At 33.9% G+C, this 18,670-nt stretch overlaps 2 protein-coding genes across 8 annotated transcripts in view; one reads left to right on the top strand and one right to left on the bottom strand.

Moving 5' to 3' along the window:
* Positions 1–18,670, top strand: part of LOC115217252 (tudor domain-containing protein 5-like) — a 59,153-nt gene that overhangs the window by 34,038 nt on the left and 6,445 nt on the right. For 3 of the 7 annotated variants that reach the window (XM_029786911.2, XM_036506220.1, XM_029786896.2), the window contains 10 exons: positions 1,266–1,452; positions 1,980–2,059; positions 3,325–3,551; positions 5,307–5,421; positions 7,049–7,128; positions 9,144–9,212; positions 9,920–10,022; positions 11,025–11,344; positions 12,727–12,872; positions 15,198–15,316. In XM_029786911.2, the coding sequence (XP_029642771.1) occupies positions 1,266–1,452; positions 1,980–2,059; positions 3,325–3,551; positions 5,307–5,421; positions 7,049–7,128; positions 9,144–9,212; positions 9,920–10,022; positions 11,025–11,344; positions 12,727–12,872; positions 15,198–15,316 (1,446 nt within the window). The remainder of the gene's footprint in view (positions 1–1,265; positions 1,453–1,979; positions 2,060–3,324; positions 3,552–5,306; positions 5,422–7,048; positions 7,129–9,143; positions 9,213–9,919; positions 10,023–11,024; positions 11,345–12,726; positions 12,873–15,197; positions 15,317–18,670) is intronic. The other 4 variants (XM_036506222.1, XM_029786904.2, XM_036506221.1 and 1 more) reach the window with 3 other exon arrangements.
* The window catches only part of LOC115215056 (mitoguardin), a 60,476-nt gene continuing 53,696 nt past the window's right edge, over positions 11,891–18,670 (bottom strand). The window contains exon 14 of the transcript XR_005000780.1: positions 11,891–11,903. The gene's annotated coding sequence lies outside the window, so the exon portion shown is untranslated. The remainder of the gene's footprint in view (positions 11,904–18,670) is intronic.

Genomic DNA, 18,670 nt, shown 5'->3' with positions numbered 1-18,670 from the left:
TTCTTATTTTCATCATTTAATGTCTGTTTTCCATGCTAGTATAAGTGGATGGTTTGACGGGATCTGTTGAGCTCCAGTGTCAGCTTTGGTATGTTTTCTATAGCTGGATGCCCATCCTAACATCAACTGCCTTAAAATGTGCACTGGGTGCTTTTTTGAGTATGTATGTGTGTGTGTGTGTGCCACCAGCACTAGTGAGGTTGCTAAGTAAGTTGCAAAACAAAAAAAGAACAAGAAAGGAAAAATTTCCCACCATGGCTATGTGGGAGGGGTTGGCTTTATGCCAGGTGCTGATAAGCTAATTATGACAAGTACAGGTATCTTGTTATGGATGAGATACATAGCTACCCCACATTATTTAAGGGTGAGCTATAGTAACTGCGAAGATGATAAAGATGGTAGTGGTGGGGTACCAGAGCAAACTTAAGGTAGAAAAAGGTGAGCATAAGAGAGGATTTGGTCTGTGGATTGGGGAATGGGGTAGTTTCATCATCATCTTTGTTCGACTGTGGTCGAGACAATGGAATTTACCATGCTACGCCAGACTTCACGGTCCATCATAGCAATACGGAGGTCCTGTTGCTGGATGCCTGTATCCCTGGAGATTACATCAGGGTAGGAGAGTGTGCACCTTCTGGTATCGCGAGTAGATGGCTTCCAGAGGAGAAGAGTAGGAGGTAGTTTCATAAGAACGTGAAGGGAGAGTATCAGCTAGTTAAAGCTGAGGGTAAAAATGAAAAACAATTGTGTACGTTTTTTTTTAAAGAACTTTATTTTTTAAGTTAAGTAATAATTTGTGCGTAAGTGCTTTGATATAGTTTTTATTTTTTTAAAATAATAAAGAACATTTTGTGCTAAAATTCAATTTCTCTAGATATAAACTTTTATAAAAAAGTAACTCAAGATGGAAGAGAGTATAAGTACATAGATGAAAAGTTTGAATCTTACTGCAAGTAATGTACCATATGTTTCATAGTGAAATAGTTGTCAATTGGGAAAGATATCCTGTTGTAAAATATCTTTCACTCCTTGCAGGTATTTGCACTCGATACTTGAATATTTTCTGTGACTAAAGACTAATCACAATCAGCTATTGAGGTCTATCATTGTCTTTAATGTTTTATAAATGCTTTCTTGTATTATTGATTTCTTCTTAGTTTGCTTATTAATGTATGTATTTCCTTGCATAATTTTGTTTTTTCACTGTGTCTTTCTGCTATGTTTTATTTTCTGTTTTTAATGCAACTGAACTGAATCATTTTTAGTTATTTCAGAATCGTCCAAAACCTGAAATTTCTGGCATCTCGGAAGAAAATATTTTTTCTGAAATTACCAAGGATTCTCTGGATCAATCTGTCAGTCCTAGTCATAAACAATATGACATTACAACGACATTACAACAGCAGATCGAATACCATAAAACTTCAAACTGCAAAGTAAATGGTATACAAGGCACGTTTCCAATTTTTAAAAATTTTTACTTTTTTTTTTAACTTTTTATTTATTTTCTAATTTTTTTCTTTTGATCTATAAAAAAAAGCCCATCTTCTTTATCATTTTAATACATGACAGAAGGCTAATCTAAAACAGTTCCTACTTTTAATAAATGTTTATCAAATTAAAATATTTATGTAATTGATTCCTCATGTTTTAGAATTCCCTCTCCTCATTAGGTGTGGCATAACTTTAGATTTAAATGTATGGAAAAAAAACTATTCTTGCTAATGTTATAAATTACAAACATACCTAACTCATAAATTCCAATGCTCTTAGTCTGTTTGACAGTATATTTGAGTTGTTTTTTGTTCTTTTTCTCTCAGTGCTTTCTTTCTAATTCAGCAGTAGCATAACTACAAATGTTTAAAAATGAAAATATTTCAGAAATGAGAAGTAATTTCCATTATGTTTTATTAAGTACACCCACATTAACGTACAGCATTGTATTGTAATTTCCTTATTATGCTTCCTACATTTTCCAGGAAAGATGCATTCAGAAACAACCAATATTAATCCTGGGTCTCTTGCCACAGGCACATGTGAAGATAAGATCAATAGAGAAGTGAGTTACAGAATTATCACCTTCAGTCTTTTAAAAGAGATTTTATTTGCCGGATACTGGTCTCATGCCAGTGGCGCATAAAGGGTACCCAGCACACACTGCACTGTAAAGTGGTTACAGTTAGGAAGGGCATTCAGCTGTAGAAACCATGCCAAAACAGACAATTGGAGCCTGGACAGTTCTCTGGTTGGTCAGCTCCTATCAAACCGTCTAACCCATGCCAGTATGGAAAACAGATATTAAAGGATGATGAATTAGCTGCTAACACTCTAAAATGCTTAAGTAAGATCTACATTGGGATATTGCTGACGCCTGTGGCTGCTATAAACACTAGTATTCAGGGTAGAAGCCACAAGTAAATAGCAATGATTTATCTAACCTCCCAGATGAGTTGTATTTTGTATTGCTCCAGTAAAGTCTAACTTAATACACTGGTCTCTCATTGTCTATGCTTTATGCTACACAGCCAGCAGTAATTACTTTCACTCAACCTCTGCTAATGCATTGTCTCATTTCCTACCAAATTCCACTCCTACAAAAATGGTCTCTGTTTCTCTGGTGTAGCAAGATGCCACCCAATATGTCTTATCCTCACATGGTCTAGACTTAGCATGTTGCTTCATTTTTTTTTTCTACCCAGAGCATCAACTTTCTAGAATTCATTCCCTGCTCGTGTTATATCTGCAGATGTGAACTTACAGGATGTTCAAATAGAACATCAAACATATCAGTCTAATCAGTGCTGGAAAGCAGGCAAATGGTTGTGGCACAGCCCCTTTTGGACATTTCCATTAAAATAATGGTTTCAAATTTTGGCACAGGGCCAGCATGTTTGGAGAGGGGTTAAGTCAATTGCACCAACCTCAGTTCTCAATAAGTACTTATTTTATTGACCCTGAAAGGATGAAAAGCAAAATCGACCACAAAAAAAGTTGAACTTGGAACCTGAAGGTGAACAAAATGTTACTAAGCATTTTGCCTGGCATGCTAACGATACTCACTGCCTTCTATTCCATCAAAAATAACTGTAGACAATTCTTGAAATCAGTTAATTTACTTTGTGAATATTGAGTTCACTCACTTCAGTACTGATAATATATTTTATAGTAATGAGGTTTTGCATGGGTAGTCTTTTATGTAGTTCCTCAATTTATTTTAGCCACTTCAACCAAGACCATGCTGGTGCTCTGTTAATATATGAGAATGCTAGTTATTAAGTTCCTTATGGATTAGAAATTATAGAACATTTTTGTATCTTCTTTCAGCCTTCACGAACAGAGCCAGACAACAAATTACCTCCTCCGATTAACAAATGTTCAAAAAGTGAAGTGGTTGTGCGTCCTACAAGTATTTCTACTATGCCGATTACCAATTCTATATGCAAAGTAAATATGAATCCTGGCAATTTCTTATCAAACAACCTACATACCTCAGACATCTCAAAAGAATACCCTATTAGTCAAGGAAATAACTTAAAGCCATTTGTTCAAAGGTAAATAAATCATGTATTTTTTCTATTATTGACTGGTCCCATTTCTTATACTGTTATCCATCCTCTCCTAACATAAAGCTGTTTCATTAGGGTTCATATTTTGCAAACTACTTGGTTACTTGAAGAAAGTACCAAGTACATGCTGTAAAATGGTTGACATTAGGAAAAGTATATATCTATAAAAACGATGCCAAAGCAGACACAAGAGCATGATGCAGTCTTTAGATCCATTGGATCCTGTTGAACCATCCAGTCTGTGTTGTTAGCATGGAATTTGGATGTTAACCGATGATGATATTTCAAAGGTGATGTGTGATTTAGCAGAATATTTTAAATTAAGGATAAGTAAGGGCTGCTAATTGATTTAGGATCAAAGTTAGTTGACATCCATTTTGTGTTGGCTTCTTTTATTACCATAGAGAATGCTCAGGTGCTTTTTTACTTCCCATGTGTAAAAAAACCACTACAAATCTTACTATTCTGATCTATATTTGTTTTTACATAACTCAGTAACATGACTTTTTTTTAGGGTCTTCTGGGGCTGATGGAAGGTAAACGGACTAGACACCTGACCCAAATGCATGTAGTGAAATAATTTATAGCAGGTACCAATGGGCTAGGTGTTAGCATTAAACTGGACAACCCCTAAGAACAGGAAAAGTCCCTCAAACAAGGCTGCAACACAGCCTTTCTTCATCACCATCATCATTTAATGTCTCTTTTTCATGCTGGCATGGGTTGGACAGTTTGACAAGAACTAGTAAATCAGGAAACTGTACCAAGCTCTGCTGTCTGTTTTGGCATGGTTTCTATGACTGGATGCCCTTCCTGACACCATCCACTTTACAGAGTGTACTGGGTGCTTTTTACATAGCAGCAGTGAGGTCCCCAAGTAAATAACATGACAAGATGTATCAACTGAATGGGGTGTAGTATTGAGGGACAAAAAAAATGTCTTGCATTAGAGGAGGAAACATAGCTACCTCAGGTGGAGAGAGTGAAGATGATAAAGATGTGATGAAAAGGGAGCAGGGGCTGTATACCCAAGTTACAGGGAGGTGCAATGATGAAGTGGATTGGGGATTGGAGAGGGTGAGTGAGTGGGTGAGTTAAAAATTATGAAGGCAGTGTAGGAGCTGGTGGGAGGAATTTCACTCTCAAGATTTTAGTTGTCACAAAAGAATGTACCATGCAGTGAGATTAAAGCTCTATGTATTTGTAACGTGAATGTCTTAAACATGCCGGCATTTAAACTATATCTTTTTTTTTGTTTTGTTTTTTTGCAGCATGACATCTTCAATTAATATTGCATTATTTTGTTGTTATCTACCATTTACTTCAATATTATTTAACTGATGTTTACACATTCAAGCTCACTCCTCTGTAATTCAGTAACACCCTCATGCATTAATTTTCTGTTATCCTTTAGTTTGTTATTGTATTTTTCCATGGATGCCCCAGCATGGCCACAGCTTGTGAACTGAAACTAGATAAATAAAAAAAATTTTTTTTAAATAAACATTTTACTGGTTTCATTTTGGAGCCTCTATACATGGCTAGCCATTCAAGGGCTAGAAATAGCAGTCAACTCTCTTTCAATTGCACTTTACCAACTTAAAAAAAAACAATGAATTTAGCACTCACTATGCCTGAAAATAGATGGAATGGTTATGGTTGGGATGCCTTTCATCATAGATCAGTTTGGACTTAATCTTGAAAGTTAATGTGATTATTTAACCTTTTTCATATTTTTAGAATAGAACTCACTCCTGAAATTGCAATCCACCTCTTCAATTTCAATGGAACTGCCTGTATCTCAAGCTGTGAACTTTCATCTTTCTTCTGGAAGATTGACATTATACGAACAATGGTATTTATATCAAATCTTTCCTCTTCTTTTATACAATTTTTGTACATTCTTTGTGTTATTTCTCATATCATCCAAAACAGCGAGGGGAAATCTAATAATGAGTAAACCAGCAGGTGATTTGTGGTTTGGACTGTTCTACAGTGGAAGGGGATTCTATCATTATAATAATAATAATAATAATAATGAAATTATTGTATACAGTGCTCAGGTGCACCACAACTTGTCAGAAAGTGCATATAAAGTACATGCAGTAGTGTAGAAATGTCTGGAAAGTGAACATGCTTGTGTGTGTATCAAGTGTAGTGTTGGCGAATCTCAGGAAGCATGGAAGTTTTGAAGGATGCAGTGCTCCGACAACTAACAACCGATGCCGGCAGTTTGTTCCACGCTTCAGCAACTCTCAGCGTGAAAAAATGTTTCCTGAAGTCATGGGAGCTGTGCTGTTTTCTTACTTTGTAAATATGTCCACGGGTGTTAGATGGGTGGAGTTTGAAGAGGTGCTCAGAGTTATTGTTTGTGCGATGGTTGATAATTTTATGGGTGTCTGCCAAGTCAGCTGCCAGACGTCGGAGTTTCAATGTGTCCATGCCCAGGGAAGTAAGACGTTCAGGATATGGCAAATGCCTGATGGAGGGTATTCTTTTGGTTGCACATGCCCCGTTTCTCTGTATTGTCTCTGGTTACACTAAATCCAACTCAAGTCAGTTTAGACTCTGAGTCCTTTGGCAAATTTGCAACTTCATATCTGACTTACTTAGACTGAGGTACTCCTGCATCAGGCGAGCTGGCAGAAACGTTAGCACGCCGGGCGAAATGCGTAGCTGCATTTAGTCTGTTGTTACATTGTGAGTTCAAATTCCGCCGAGGTCAACTTTGCCTTTCATCCTTTCAGGGCCGATTAAATAAGTACCAGTTACGCACTGGGGTTGATATAATCGACTTAATAACTGTGTCTGTCCTTGTTTGTCCCCTCTGTGTTTAGCCCCTTGTGGGTAATAAAGAAATAGGTACTCCTGCATCAGATGATGCATGGGAAGTCAAAATACTCCAGTAGGATTGGTCAGTAGTCCCCCTCGATACATCATTCCATCATAGGTTTACCAGCTGAAGGTGCTTTGGGATGTCCCCTGCACCGTTGCCTCTAAAGGTTTCACTTAAGGACTTGGTTGGTGAGTGTGTTTGTCAGGAGTCCTGCATGTCCCAGCCAACTCAGTAGGCACTTGCAGATGGTGATGAACACTGGGTATTGATCTACTCTTCCTCTGAGCTCCTCATTGTTGATAGTTTTTCATATCTAGCATTAGTGAAATATTTCCCTGTCTTTACTTCTACGACTGTATACAGACAAAACTAGTAATTAGGTCTACCTGGTATCTTGTCATTTCGGAAGAAGACAATTGTCCAAGTGCTGTACAGTAAGCTAGAACTCAAGATCAACTCTACATCCACACCACCATGTTTGCATCTATAATAATTTTAAATACTTTCTATTACTTTTGTTCTCTCTTTCTCTGACTTTTTTTTCTAGTTTAACAAATCAGTTGATCTTTAACTACATGTTCAGAAAGATAGATTACAAGTCTATAATTCTGGAGATAATAACTAATTCTTTATTTTTCATTTCCAGCTTAGACGTGTAAATCTTGGAATCTCAAAAGTTATAATCTGTGAAGAAGATTACGAAGAATTGTTTAAGGAACTAGAAAAGTGAGTAATCCACTATTTGAGATATATATATATATATATATATATATAATAATTTTTTTCTTTTGACTGATGTCAAAATTCATTAAATTTTCTTCTAATTTAGTAATTATGTGTTCTAGTGTAATTTTATCTTGTTTCAGTCATTAGGCTGTGGCCATGTTTGGGCACTTCCTTGAAAAATTTTTAGTCAAACAAATCGACTCCAGTACTTTTTTTTAGCCTGGTACTTATTCTGTCGATCACTTTTGCAGAACTGCTAAATTACAGGGGTGTAAACACACCAACACCAGTTGTCAAGTGGTGGGGACAAACACAAGACACACACACGACAAGCTTCTTTTGGTTTTTGTCTACCATATCATCTGCTATGTGGTTGGGAAGCAAGCTTCTTACCATGCAGCCATACCTGCAACTGTAAATTTAAGAAAATATTTCATAAAAATTACAATAGAATTAGTATCATCGTCATTTAATTTGTTTTGTAAATAGTTTTGTTGGTACTTACCAACAAGAAACTCTATACATTAGCTTGACCTGTAACTGAATCTGTTAAATTACACACTACTATTTTACAAAAGGAAGGACATGTTTAATAATTTAGTCCTCTATGACTATGTCTGAAGAAAAGATAGGTTGGTTGTGGTTGAAACACCTTTGATCATAGACTGGCTTCATTTGGGAATGGTCTGGAGCAAAACAACCTGTTTTGGTCTATTCAACTGAAATATAGTATTTCTTGTGTGACTGTTATAGGGAATTAGTAATAATGGTACACCTTCCCATGTGACGAATGGGATAACCTAGTAACTATAAGTATAGAGAAGTACGTGAAGTACTAGAGTACATAGTAGGCAGACACAGATAGTCATGTCTTTATTGGTCTACTAAGTATACTGTGTACCAAAGTGGGTGTTATAAGAATATAACAGATATGTGGTTGAACAGTAAAAGATAACTAGAACTATTAATTTGTTTTAATGCTTGCTGATAGTTTCACTTGTTCCAGTTGTTGGACTGCAATCATGCTGTGATACTGCCTCGTTGGATTTTAGTCAATATCAACCTTAGTACTTACTGATCTTTATTTACTGAGCCACTAAGTTATGGTACACAAAAAAAGAGCACTGTCAACATAGGGAGACCACATATGACAGATTTCTATGTGGTTTCTGTCAACCAGTTTCACTCTCAGGGCATTGGTCAGTCTGGGGCTTTTTTGAAAACCTTTGTCCAGGATTCCATGCAGTGTGGCTGGAACCATGACCACCTTTCTTTCAATTAATTTTACTGAGTCTGTAGATAAACCATAGGTTGTGATTTTATTATAGAATGTTCTCAAATTAATATGAGCTTTTTATTTGTATTGTTGTTTGTTTTTTGGGGTTTTTTTTTGTTCATTCAATCATTTATTTTGTGTCTAGTTTTCCATGCTGGCATGGTTTAGATGAATATATTACTTGAGGTATTGTCTTACAGCTGGATGCCTTTCCAGATGTTAATTTTATTTTTCTTCATAAAAGGGATCACTTATTCTACACAGCTTCAAAGGCACAAAGTGCATGGATGCATGGATTATTTGTTGTCAAGAGAAACTGACAACAACGCTGCCTACCACACAGTTGTACAAGTGATTGTAAATATAAACAAACGCATGCACACACACATAAGACAGTTTTCTTTCAGTTTTTCTCTAACAGTTCCACTCATATGACTTGCTTGCCCAAAGTGCTATGCAATGGGACTGAATCCAGAACCATGTGGTTGGGAATTGAACTGCTCAATCATGTAGCCATAAATTCACACTATTTTCATTTATAATTTTTAACCAGCCAGGAACACACTACAAAAAGGAATTTGCTGTTGATATGTTATTACAAATATTTTACCTATTATTCCCTTCTCTTTTTCTGAAATTAATCCAAATCTATTGTTAAATTATAGATTATTCAAAAATAGGATTTAAAAAATTCCTTCTTTGAAAATAACTTATTGAGCTGCTTTTGTTATCCTTTTAGGATTAACTTTAGTGGTTTGAAATCTGGCGATGAACATAAAGATTGGTTGACTTTGTTCCGGCTTGAAGAGTAAGTATTATTTCGATGACTAAAACTTTACAGCTGCTGTTTTTCTATTTGTAAGGAGGGATTATTTTAAGAACTTGGAAATATTTATTAGTTAACACATAAAGGCATTTCTTTTTGTTACATGTGAAAAAAGAAGAAAATGTGTTAGATATTTTAATCAGAAAGAATGATTGGAAACAGGACTGATTGAACTTGATTCAACATATAGCCTCTGATTGACCTCAGATTAATTATTTTTATTTTTTTACAATCATCCTAATTGCTGAGTAGCAAAATTTTTTCCTGCTACTTATATTAAACCTGAATATACCCTCTTGTATCTCCAACAACTAACAAAATCTCACGACATATGCAAGGGTGTGTGTGCTATTGTGTTTAGCTTACAACAAAATTAAATATAATAGAATAGATTTTAAAATCATGGCAAAATTTGCAGGAGTCATTTGAAATGAAAGCATTTCTTTGAATTGTCAGATAATCCTGGTTAGTTGTTAATTAAGAATTTTCAGTTTTGAAAGGTTTAATTAAATGGTTCTAAAAATACACACTCGCTCAGTACATAATCTAATTTATTGGTCACTGATAAAAAATTTGTCAATCTTCGCAAAAATTTAGATTTACTTCTTTAAAAGTTGTTTAATCTTGCATGGTACCCTATCAATAATTATTATGTTAAATTTTTTTGTTGAATTCTTTATTTTTTTCAGTGTCCCTCTGGTTTTAGAAACTTTTTGTCATCCTTCTGCTGAGTTAAAAGCAGCTGTTTACAAAGCAATCCAAGAGTTTGAGCCAGATGATAATTTTTGGAAAGTAGGTAACCAATTAGTCAACTAAGTGTTCATCATTTGCTTTTACTTCTGACTGGTGACATAAGTTAAGATTTCAAAATAGTAATTTTGTTTACTGTGTGAAATTTTAAATTGAATACAATCTATTTATTTTCTGTTGATCTTTCTTTCTAATGAGGAAATTGTCTTATAAAACAGAGAACAGTTTTTGTGGAAACTGGGTTCTCATGATGGTCATTAAGCTTTGCAGTAATTTTGGGAGCTGTACTTTTGTGATTCTTTCTAACAATTTGCATAAGAGACTGATGGTCCCTATCTGAAAGTTTTGGTTTTCGTCCATAGTTTTGTTTCGACGAGGAAGTTTTTCCCTCTTTCTCAAAGGCTGTCATTAGTTTCGAGACAGTACTTCTTAATACACCAAACATTTCAGCTGTTTCCGTTACGTTAGCGCCTGCCATACAAGCACCAACAATTTGACCTCTTTGAAAGTCCGATAGATCTGTCATTTTAATGAATTTTAATTACCTTTTTCTGATGATATCTGAAAAGAAAGCAATTTTAGTAAAACATATTAAGCAACACTAATAATAAATCAAAAAACAAAAATAAGCTTTTGACAGTTTTATAGATATTTCAAAATTATGATGCTAGGTGTTCCTATTATTTTGTCCAAACCCTATATATATATATTTTATTTTGTATGGAATTCTAGGCCCTGATATTACTCCTGTAGCTCTCAACTTAGGTAAAAATATATTTGTATATGTACATGTATGTCTTTTAGTGGAAAAACTGAAAAATTGTTTCTGAAACAATCTTTTGCTATATTCGTTCTGCACCAACTTACAATATTCCCCTGTTACTCTCATCATCAGAAAGGCTGTGAACCAGTAGTTCTGTGGAAATTTATAATAAACATTACTTGTTGACAAATTGCAATATATAATAAATGTGATTTTCAATTCAGTATCTTTGCTTCTACTATTTAACATGGGTTTAATATTCTCATCTTAATTTATTACAGAATAACATTGCAAGGAGTTCTCTCAAGAAAGTGTCTGATAACTCAACTCTTAATATAGTAAAATGTACTTCACCTGTCCCCATCCCTACAAATAAACTCTCAAATCAAGTCCAGCATCTCTCCGTCAAAAATAAGGGACAATTGAATTTGAGTAAGTCTGCTTCCCCTCCTAGTCTTCGGTCACAATGGAGCTCTCCTTCCCAAGAAATCAAATTTAAAGCTGGCTCTCTGGAGGCTGTACCTTGGCTGCGCCATTCCAGTGCTTCAGGAGAAGACATGAAGACCATCAATTACAATTTGACTATTTTCCATAAGCAAAGGTAAACTTTTTTTCCTATATGCTCAAGTAGAATTTTTTTCTCTTATAAATTTATTATATATATATATAATTCATTTTACGCCTTTTCCATGCTAGCATGGGTTAGACAAATGTCATTTGAGGTATAGTTTCACAGCCAGATGACTTTCCTAGAGCTAATCTTTATGGTTGTATGTAAATAATCAAAGTACAAAATCACAATACAAAATTATGTATGTATATATATAAATTTGTGTATAGGTTTGTATGTGTCATATATATATTTAACACAAAGTAAGTTAGGGGTTGTGGATGTAACCCACTAAGGGATAGTATTTATCCAATATACTGTTGGTGAAGTACCCAGATTCTTAATACATAAATGTCTTTAATTGCAATGCAATTAACATATTTATTGTATTAAATAGGTGAAGGTAAAGAAATATTTTTACTGTTAATTTATAATACAAATAAAAAAAATGGAGAAACAAATTTAGTTTGCTCATCAACTTTCGGATATTAGAATGTTGGATTATTTATTCATTTAACAAAATGAGAACCTTAATAGCATACATATATATCTTATAATTCAATACATATAAGATAAGAATACAAATTATAAAAATCATAATATAAATTATTGAAATCATTAAAATCACTTCTTACAGCTGTTTCAGCCTATGGTTAAAAGTAGTTATTTTATTGCCTATAGTTGTCAATATATTGAGGTTGTAGGCATTTAAAAATAGGGTACTTATATATATAACCATAGGCCTCGTCAGAGGTTATAAGGAACTATAAATATATTCATATTAATACATGAAACATGATACACGTATTATTTAATATATATAAAAAAATATGAACAAATATCCATATAGACATACATATATACACATATACATAGATAAGCAGAGTGTATATACTTTTACATGTGTAAAAATACATAAACACAATTAAACAATAGGTCCAAGTAAATATACCATTCGTCATATACATTATATACATATACTGGAACATATAAACACATCTATGCTTATGACCACATAAATAATAATCAATTATTAATATTATTATTATTATGTTTATCAATAATAACAATATTATTTTATTTATAGTAATCTTCACTTCACAATACATATTATAATAGATTCTAACATATCAAATATTACGATATAAGATAAACAATCAACAATCCATACAAATAAGTATATATATATATATATACATATATATATACAAATATACATGCATATAAACATATAAAAAACATAGTTAGACTATGGTTTTCAGTATATAGACCCTCTTAATGCAAACAAGTTTAAGTGTAATATCCATTTGAGGATTTTTTCTTTTCGCCTCAGTTAAAACCTGAGTGGTTCTCTTCCTTTATTTCCTTTTCAGACAACGAATTTTAAACAGATTAATGAAAGATCCCAATGATTATGAAAACTGTGTAAAAGAATTAGAAGATGTTGAAGATAAATTACAGAAGTTGAATGAACTACTAATTAAACTCAGTCCCACTGTTGAAAACCGTGACCCACCTGGTAACTCTCTTCTCTATCTTCCTGTACCAGTCATTATTCTTCTGCAAACACATTTTCATTTTACTTATTTACATTGCTGTTTTGGGGGTTTCTTTTTTTAATTTTGTTATTTCTTTTATTGTCTTGAAACTGCAATATGTCTTAAGTTATGCTTTTAACATTTTTATTGTTTTATGAATCTTAAGGTCAGAAGTGTATTGTGGTTTTCATGCATTTCTCTCAAATGCGTGAATGTGGAATGTGTGAAGTGAAATGGTTTCAACTAGTGATTAAAAATTTTAGTAGATCATGTATTCACGTGGATACATGATCTACTAAAATTAGTAGCTACAAATCTTCAATTAATTTTTCACTATCTTTATTTGAATGTTTAGCATACAGTCTATTCTGTTGACTGTTATGCTTATTTATTCACATTGTTTTACTCTAATTATTCATTACCTTGTGGCTTTGAGATTTCGATGATGTGATTGCTTATTTTCAGAATGACATTGTGATGTATGTGTAAGAGGCCTGATTTGGCTAGTTAGAACATAAAACAAGTAGAATATTTTAGCCAGATACGGTCAGTTTAAATGCTAAAGGGTTAAAGGAAAGAACACATTAGATGATAACATTTGAAAAACAGAAACAAGATGGTCATGGCTGGAATACTGAATGCCATAAATCTACTCAATTGTAATTGACCTGGTACCTAACAACATTAACAAGAATAAATCATTTAGTCATTTCCACTGCTGTTAATGCTTAACACAGCTTTCATTTATTACAAATCATTTCAATCTTAATTAACAAGGAGTTATTGATATCTTGAGGGGTCTTAGAATTTTAAAATTGCCTTTGGATCAAACTTTTTAACCTCTCATAACTTAGAAGCGCAGACATAGCTATGTGGTTGAGAAGCCCATCTACTGAATGTTCTCTAGTAATGGAAGAGTGGTGACATGCGCCAACCTAACCTGTTGGAAGCACACAGTTAATTTCATCTATCACCTATACTTCATAATATGCAGTTCTGAATAGTCATCTGAGAGGTCATGGATAGAATCTCCACTGGCAATGAGGAAGTACAAGAAGATGGAAATCATCTGTAAAGGTGAAACAATCAGTATATATATGTATGTTTAAGTGTATGTTTGTATCTCTTTATTTTAACTTAGAATGTCTATTGTAAATGAGTATCACTTTCATACAAGCAGTGTCATTCATTTCCATTATTCTGCAAAAACCATGTCTGACCATGAGAAAATGTTACCTTACTTAGAGACAATTGAGGCAACAGGAAGGGTATCCGGCCATAGAAAATAAGCCCCAATAAAACTCCATTTGACTTAAGCAGGCATAGATCTAACAAGTGTCAAATAAGGAAAAGAAAATCTTGATAAGGAACTTGTTGTGTACATTTGTGAACAGCTGGAATATCTGTCAGCTTGGCATGACTGCCTCATCTAAAGATACTGAGAAAGAAAATATCTACAGAAACCCAATAAAGCCTACAACCTTTGTCTTTGGGTTGTAGATTAACATTCATATCTATAACCATCATTTTACAAAACAATTTAACAATAGGTTTAGTGGGACTGATGAAAATGCCTCTGTATGCTTGCTTTTTCACTCATAATAGCTGCCAAATTTCCTTCATATCATATACAACCATCTTTATAAGAAAAGGATAATAGGTCTTAGATTCACTGCCTGAAATTAATTGAATTGTCACTACTAGAACATTTTTGCTCGGAGATTTCCTGATCAGGGCTGACCTGGGATTCAACAACAAATTATGTAGATAGCAATCTTGAGGTTCCTTATTGTTTTATTGATATTTCACTTTTAAGTTCAAATCTTCTTTGAGTTGAATTTACCTTTCATCCTACCAGTAAGATGTTAAGGCTAATTCAATCAATTATATTTTGGGTTAGCAGAAACAGCACTAGATTTTACTATCTCTTGCTCTTTAGCTATGTCCTTTCATGTTGTGAGCTCACATCTTGCTGAAGTTGACCTTTCCTTTCATCTCTCTGGGATAAAGTAAAGAAGTTCTAGTCATATATTTGAATTTGAGCAAATCAGCTCAGTTGCCTCCCTACCACATTTTTGACCTTGTGTCCTTATTTTAAATTCATATTTGTTGAGTAAAAAAATTAACGATAAACTAGACTAATTACCTTGTGGTGTTTAGTTTGGTTCATCCTGTGTTAAAAATCCATGCAGGGTTGGTAAAAATAAGTACCATTCATGTACTGGAGGCCCAAATATACTGACTACAACTCTTTTTCCCAAAATGTGCGGCCCTGTGCCAATGTTAAAAATCATTACTATTTGCAGGAAGATCCCATTCACCGTACCACCAAAGCCAGTCTAACCACAGTGGCTCCCCATCAAGTAGTCGGGGTCTTTCTCCAAGAGATACACGATCAACATCTCGTTCACCCAGTTCGTCTCCGGTAAACACGAGTTCTTTTTAACATTATTTTGATATTATGTTCATCACTAGCTCTACTTTTATAGTAAACTTGTGTTTAGAAAGGCAAGGCATTAAATTTCTTTAGAACCTCTGAAATTTCGTTGGGTCATGAATATAAGGCATTTAACCATGTTTTCTATTGTTATGCCTTTTCTATACAAATAGTCAATGGAATTGTGAATATTTGTTTTTTTGTATTTTACATACTAAAGTATTTGATGGCATGAAAGATGCACAAACATATTAGATGTACCCCAATTTCAACAGCACATATTTAGGAAAAAAGATTTTAGTGCATTAAAGCAGGTGATATAGACCTGATTTCATATATAGGACCCAGAGTGATTTTTTTGAGATTTTTTTTAAAAAACAGTGCATCTTATAAGCCATCAAATACAGTATATGCATTTCTTTTTAGCTGAAACTTCTTGATACCACTGTTTCTATTGAGAAAAAGTAATGCCTTTAATTGCCATGAATGTTATCATCAGCTGGAAACAGTTCAGATATTTTTATTACTTTTGTCATTCTAAGAGTGACAGATTGACAGAATCAGTAGAGCGTTATTTAGTCAGATCTCATTATGTTCTGAGTTCAAATCTCATTCGACTGTTTGTTCTTCCAGTGTTGGTTTTAACTTTGATTCTTCCAGATTTGACTTTGTCTTCTTTTCATCCAGATTGACTTGATTTTTCTTCCTTCATTCCAAGTCTATTTTGCCACTCAACCCTTCTAAGGTCAACTGAATAAAGTACAAGTACTGGGATCAATCTAATTGACTGTTCTCTCACAACATCTGTGGCCTTGTGGCTATTTTTGTAATTCTTTCAAATTTGGATTTTTGTTAAGATTTTGATTTATTAATAACATCTAAGCATAATAATAACCTGAACCTTTCAGACTATTGGTCTTACCTTTTGTATTCCTGCTTACATTTATCTTTTATAACATTCAGGTTTCTCTGCCTATTGTATTGCTTATTTATTAATATTTCTTTGAATTAATCAAGCATTATCTTGTAGCTTTGAGATTTCAATAATGTGATTGTTTACTTTTAGAATGACATAGTAGGATACATGCAAAAGGCTGAATCTGGCCACTTTGAACATAAAACAGGTTGAATGTTAGGGCCTGATATGGTCGGTTTAAATGCTGAAGGATTAATTTTCAATGCATTCATCTTCAAATATCCTCTTCTCTCTTCCCTTTTCCCTCTCTCTCACAGTTCATATTTCACATTTATGTATATGGCCAATGTCATTCTTCAGTATACCAGTACAACTAGCTGGAAATGAATATCACTTTGTAGGATAAACATGCCAATGAGAGCAGCTTCCCTAAAATTTGCAAGTAGTTTAATATATATAATACTGAATTCAACTTGTCTTGTGGGTTTGTGTTGATATTGGCTCCTCTGTACTTAAACACTCCTGTGTTATTCCTACTGTTGTATTTCATGGTGGTGATTGTTTAACCCTTAGTTAAATTCATTCAAGCTGTGACCATTCCATTTTAATTTCAGGCAGTATATCTAGGATTACAGTATCCAAAGTGTTCTTCCTCTTGTAAGGGTATAGATATAAATTAAGAGAGAGAGAGATTTGGTAACTATCACAAACAGTGCATGTGTGTGTGTGTCTCCATATCCAGCTATTTGCTCATCATTCAAAGTAATCCTCGAGTTGGCTAATAAATATGTCTACCCTCAGATCACAGTGCATTTCCTGGTTAAGTTTTCAGCTTATGGCTTTTTTCAAAGTTCTAAAAATTGTTTTTTTTTGGTTTTTTTTTTTTTTAAAGTGATAATATGGAATGCATGATCTGTGAGTTATTGAATGTACAATATTAAGTTCACAAAGTTTGCATTGAGCATTTGCCAGAGAACTTATTGAGATTCATTCAGTTCTTGTGTGTCAAAAATAGCATAAACATTTTTCGGTAGTTTGAACTTGAAGTTTATAGGTATGGCATAGATTATATGTTACCTTCTTCTGAGAGGATGTTCTATCTAACAAGCAAATTGTGGAAAAAGTTTCTTTTAGGCTTTCACAACAATGAGCAATTAAAGGAGATTTATTTCCCTGGATTATAATGCTAACCTATTGTGTATTTTAATAGTGTAATGATTTGAAATCAGCACTGCAAGTTTACATGACAGTTAAATTAAGTCATTTCTATATACAATATTAAGTCAACTGTAAGGCGGCAAGCTAGCAGAATCATTAGCACTCCAGGTGAAATGCTTCGCAGTATTTCATCTGTCTTTACATTCTGGGTTCAAATTCCACTGAGGTCGACTTCGCCTTTCATTCTTTCAGGGTCGATAAATTAAGTACCAGTTACATACTGGTATCGATCTAATCAACTGCCCCCCCCCTTTTCCTCAAAAATTTTGGGCCTCATCCTTGAGTAGAAAAGAATATTAAGTCAGTTGTACCCTTACCATAGTATTTATTTATTGCTACAAAAACCATTGATAACAAACCTTTGCTTGAATTACAGTAGATTGCTTGTAATAATATCGAATTGTTACTTAGGAGGCTGATATCCTAATAATTCAGCAAGTGGTTGTAGTGTAGCCCAAGGTCAGCCCTGATCAAGCAGACATTTGACAAAAGGCATTCCAATTATGTCTTTTTATTCCAGTTATGTCGTTTTAGGGTTTATAATGTAAGACTATATTATCTAATATGTCTTCATTTCTTTTTTTTTAAGATGGGAGGGTGAGATGTGAGGATGGTTTGGCTGCTATTTTTAGCAAGTAGAACGATTACATAGACTGCCATGCTGTTTCTCAGAGGCATAAACAAGTTGATTGTAACAATAGTAAATGTAGTGTTTCTTATCTTTACTTAGAAAACTTCAGCAGACATTATTTGATTGAGAAGCTAGCAAAATAAACATTGCTAGCTTCTTACTCTCTCTATCTTCCTACTGTCACTTGAGTTTATTTTTGTTTTATCTATCTCTTGCTCTTTTCTTCTCGTGTCTCTCATCCTATCTTTGTCTTATGTGAGGTGAAAATTTGCAACCATCTATCAGTAAACCATCTCCAAAATGTACTGCTTAGAAGCAAACTGTTAGAGTTCTGGTCAGTCTGAATTGGGTGCTGTGACATGTGGTTTTGCACCAACAGATACCTTTAGTGATTTAACAGTGTTCAGTTTCACAAGCATTTGAGCCAGTTTGAGAACAACGGTCTTTCGATATACCACTTACAGATGAAATGTTCTTTTGTGTGGAGAGTGCAGGTAAAAAAAAAGTCCCACCTGGGACATCAGGAGCCCAACCATGCATATAATGCCTGAAGAGGTTGCCCCTATCATCTGACCCA

Source organism: Octopus sinensis, linkage group LG1 (assembly GCF_006345805.1).
Source record: "Octopus sinensis linkage group LG1, ASM634580v1, whole genome shotgun sequence".
In the NCBI taxonomy this organism is placed as follows: Eukaryota; Metazoa; Mollusca; class Cephalopoda; order Octopoda; family Octopodidae; genus Octopus; species Octopus sinensis.
This window is presented reverse-complemented; position numbering and strand designations above follow the sequence as displayed.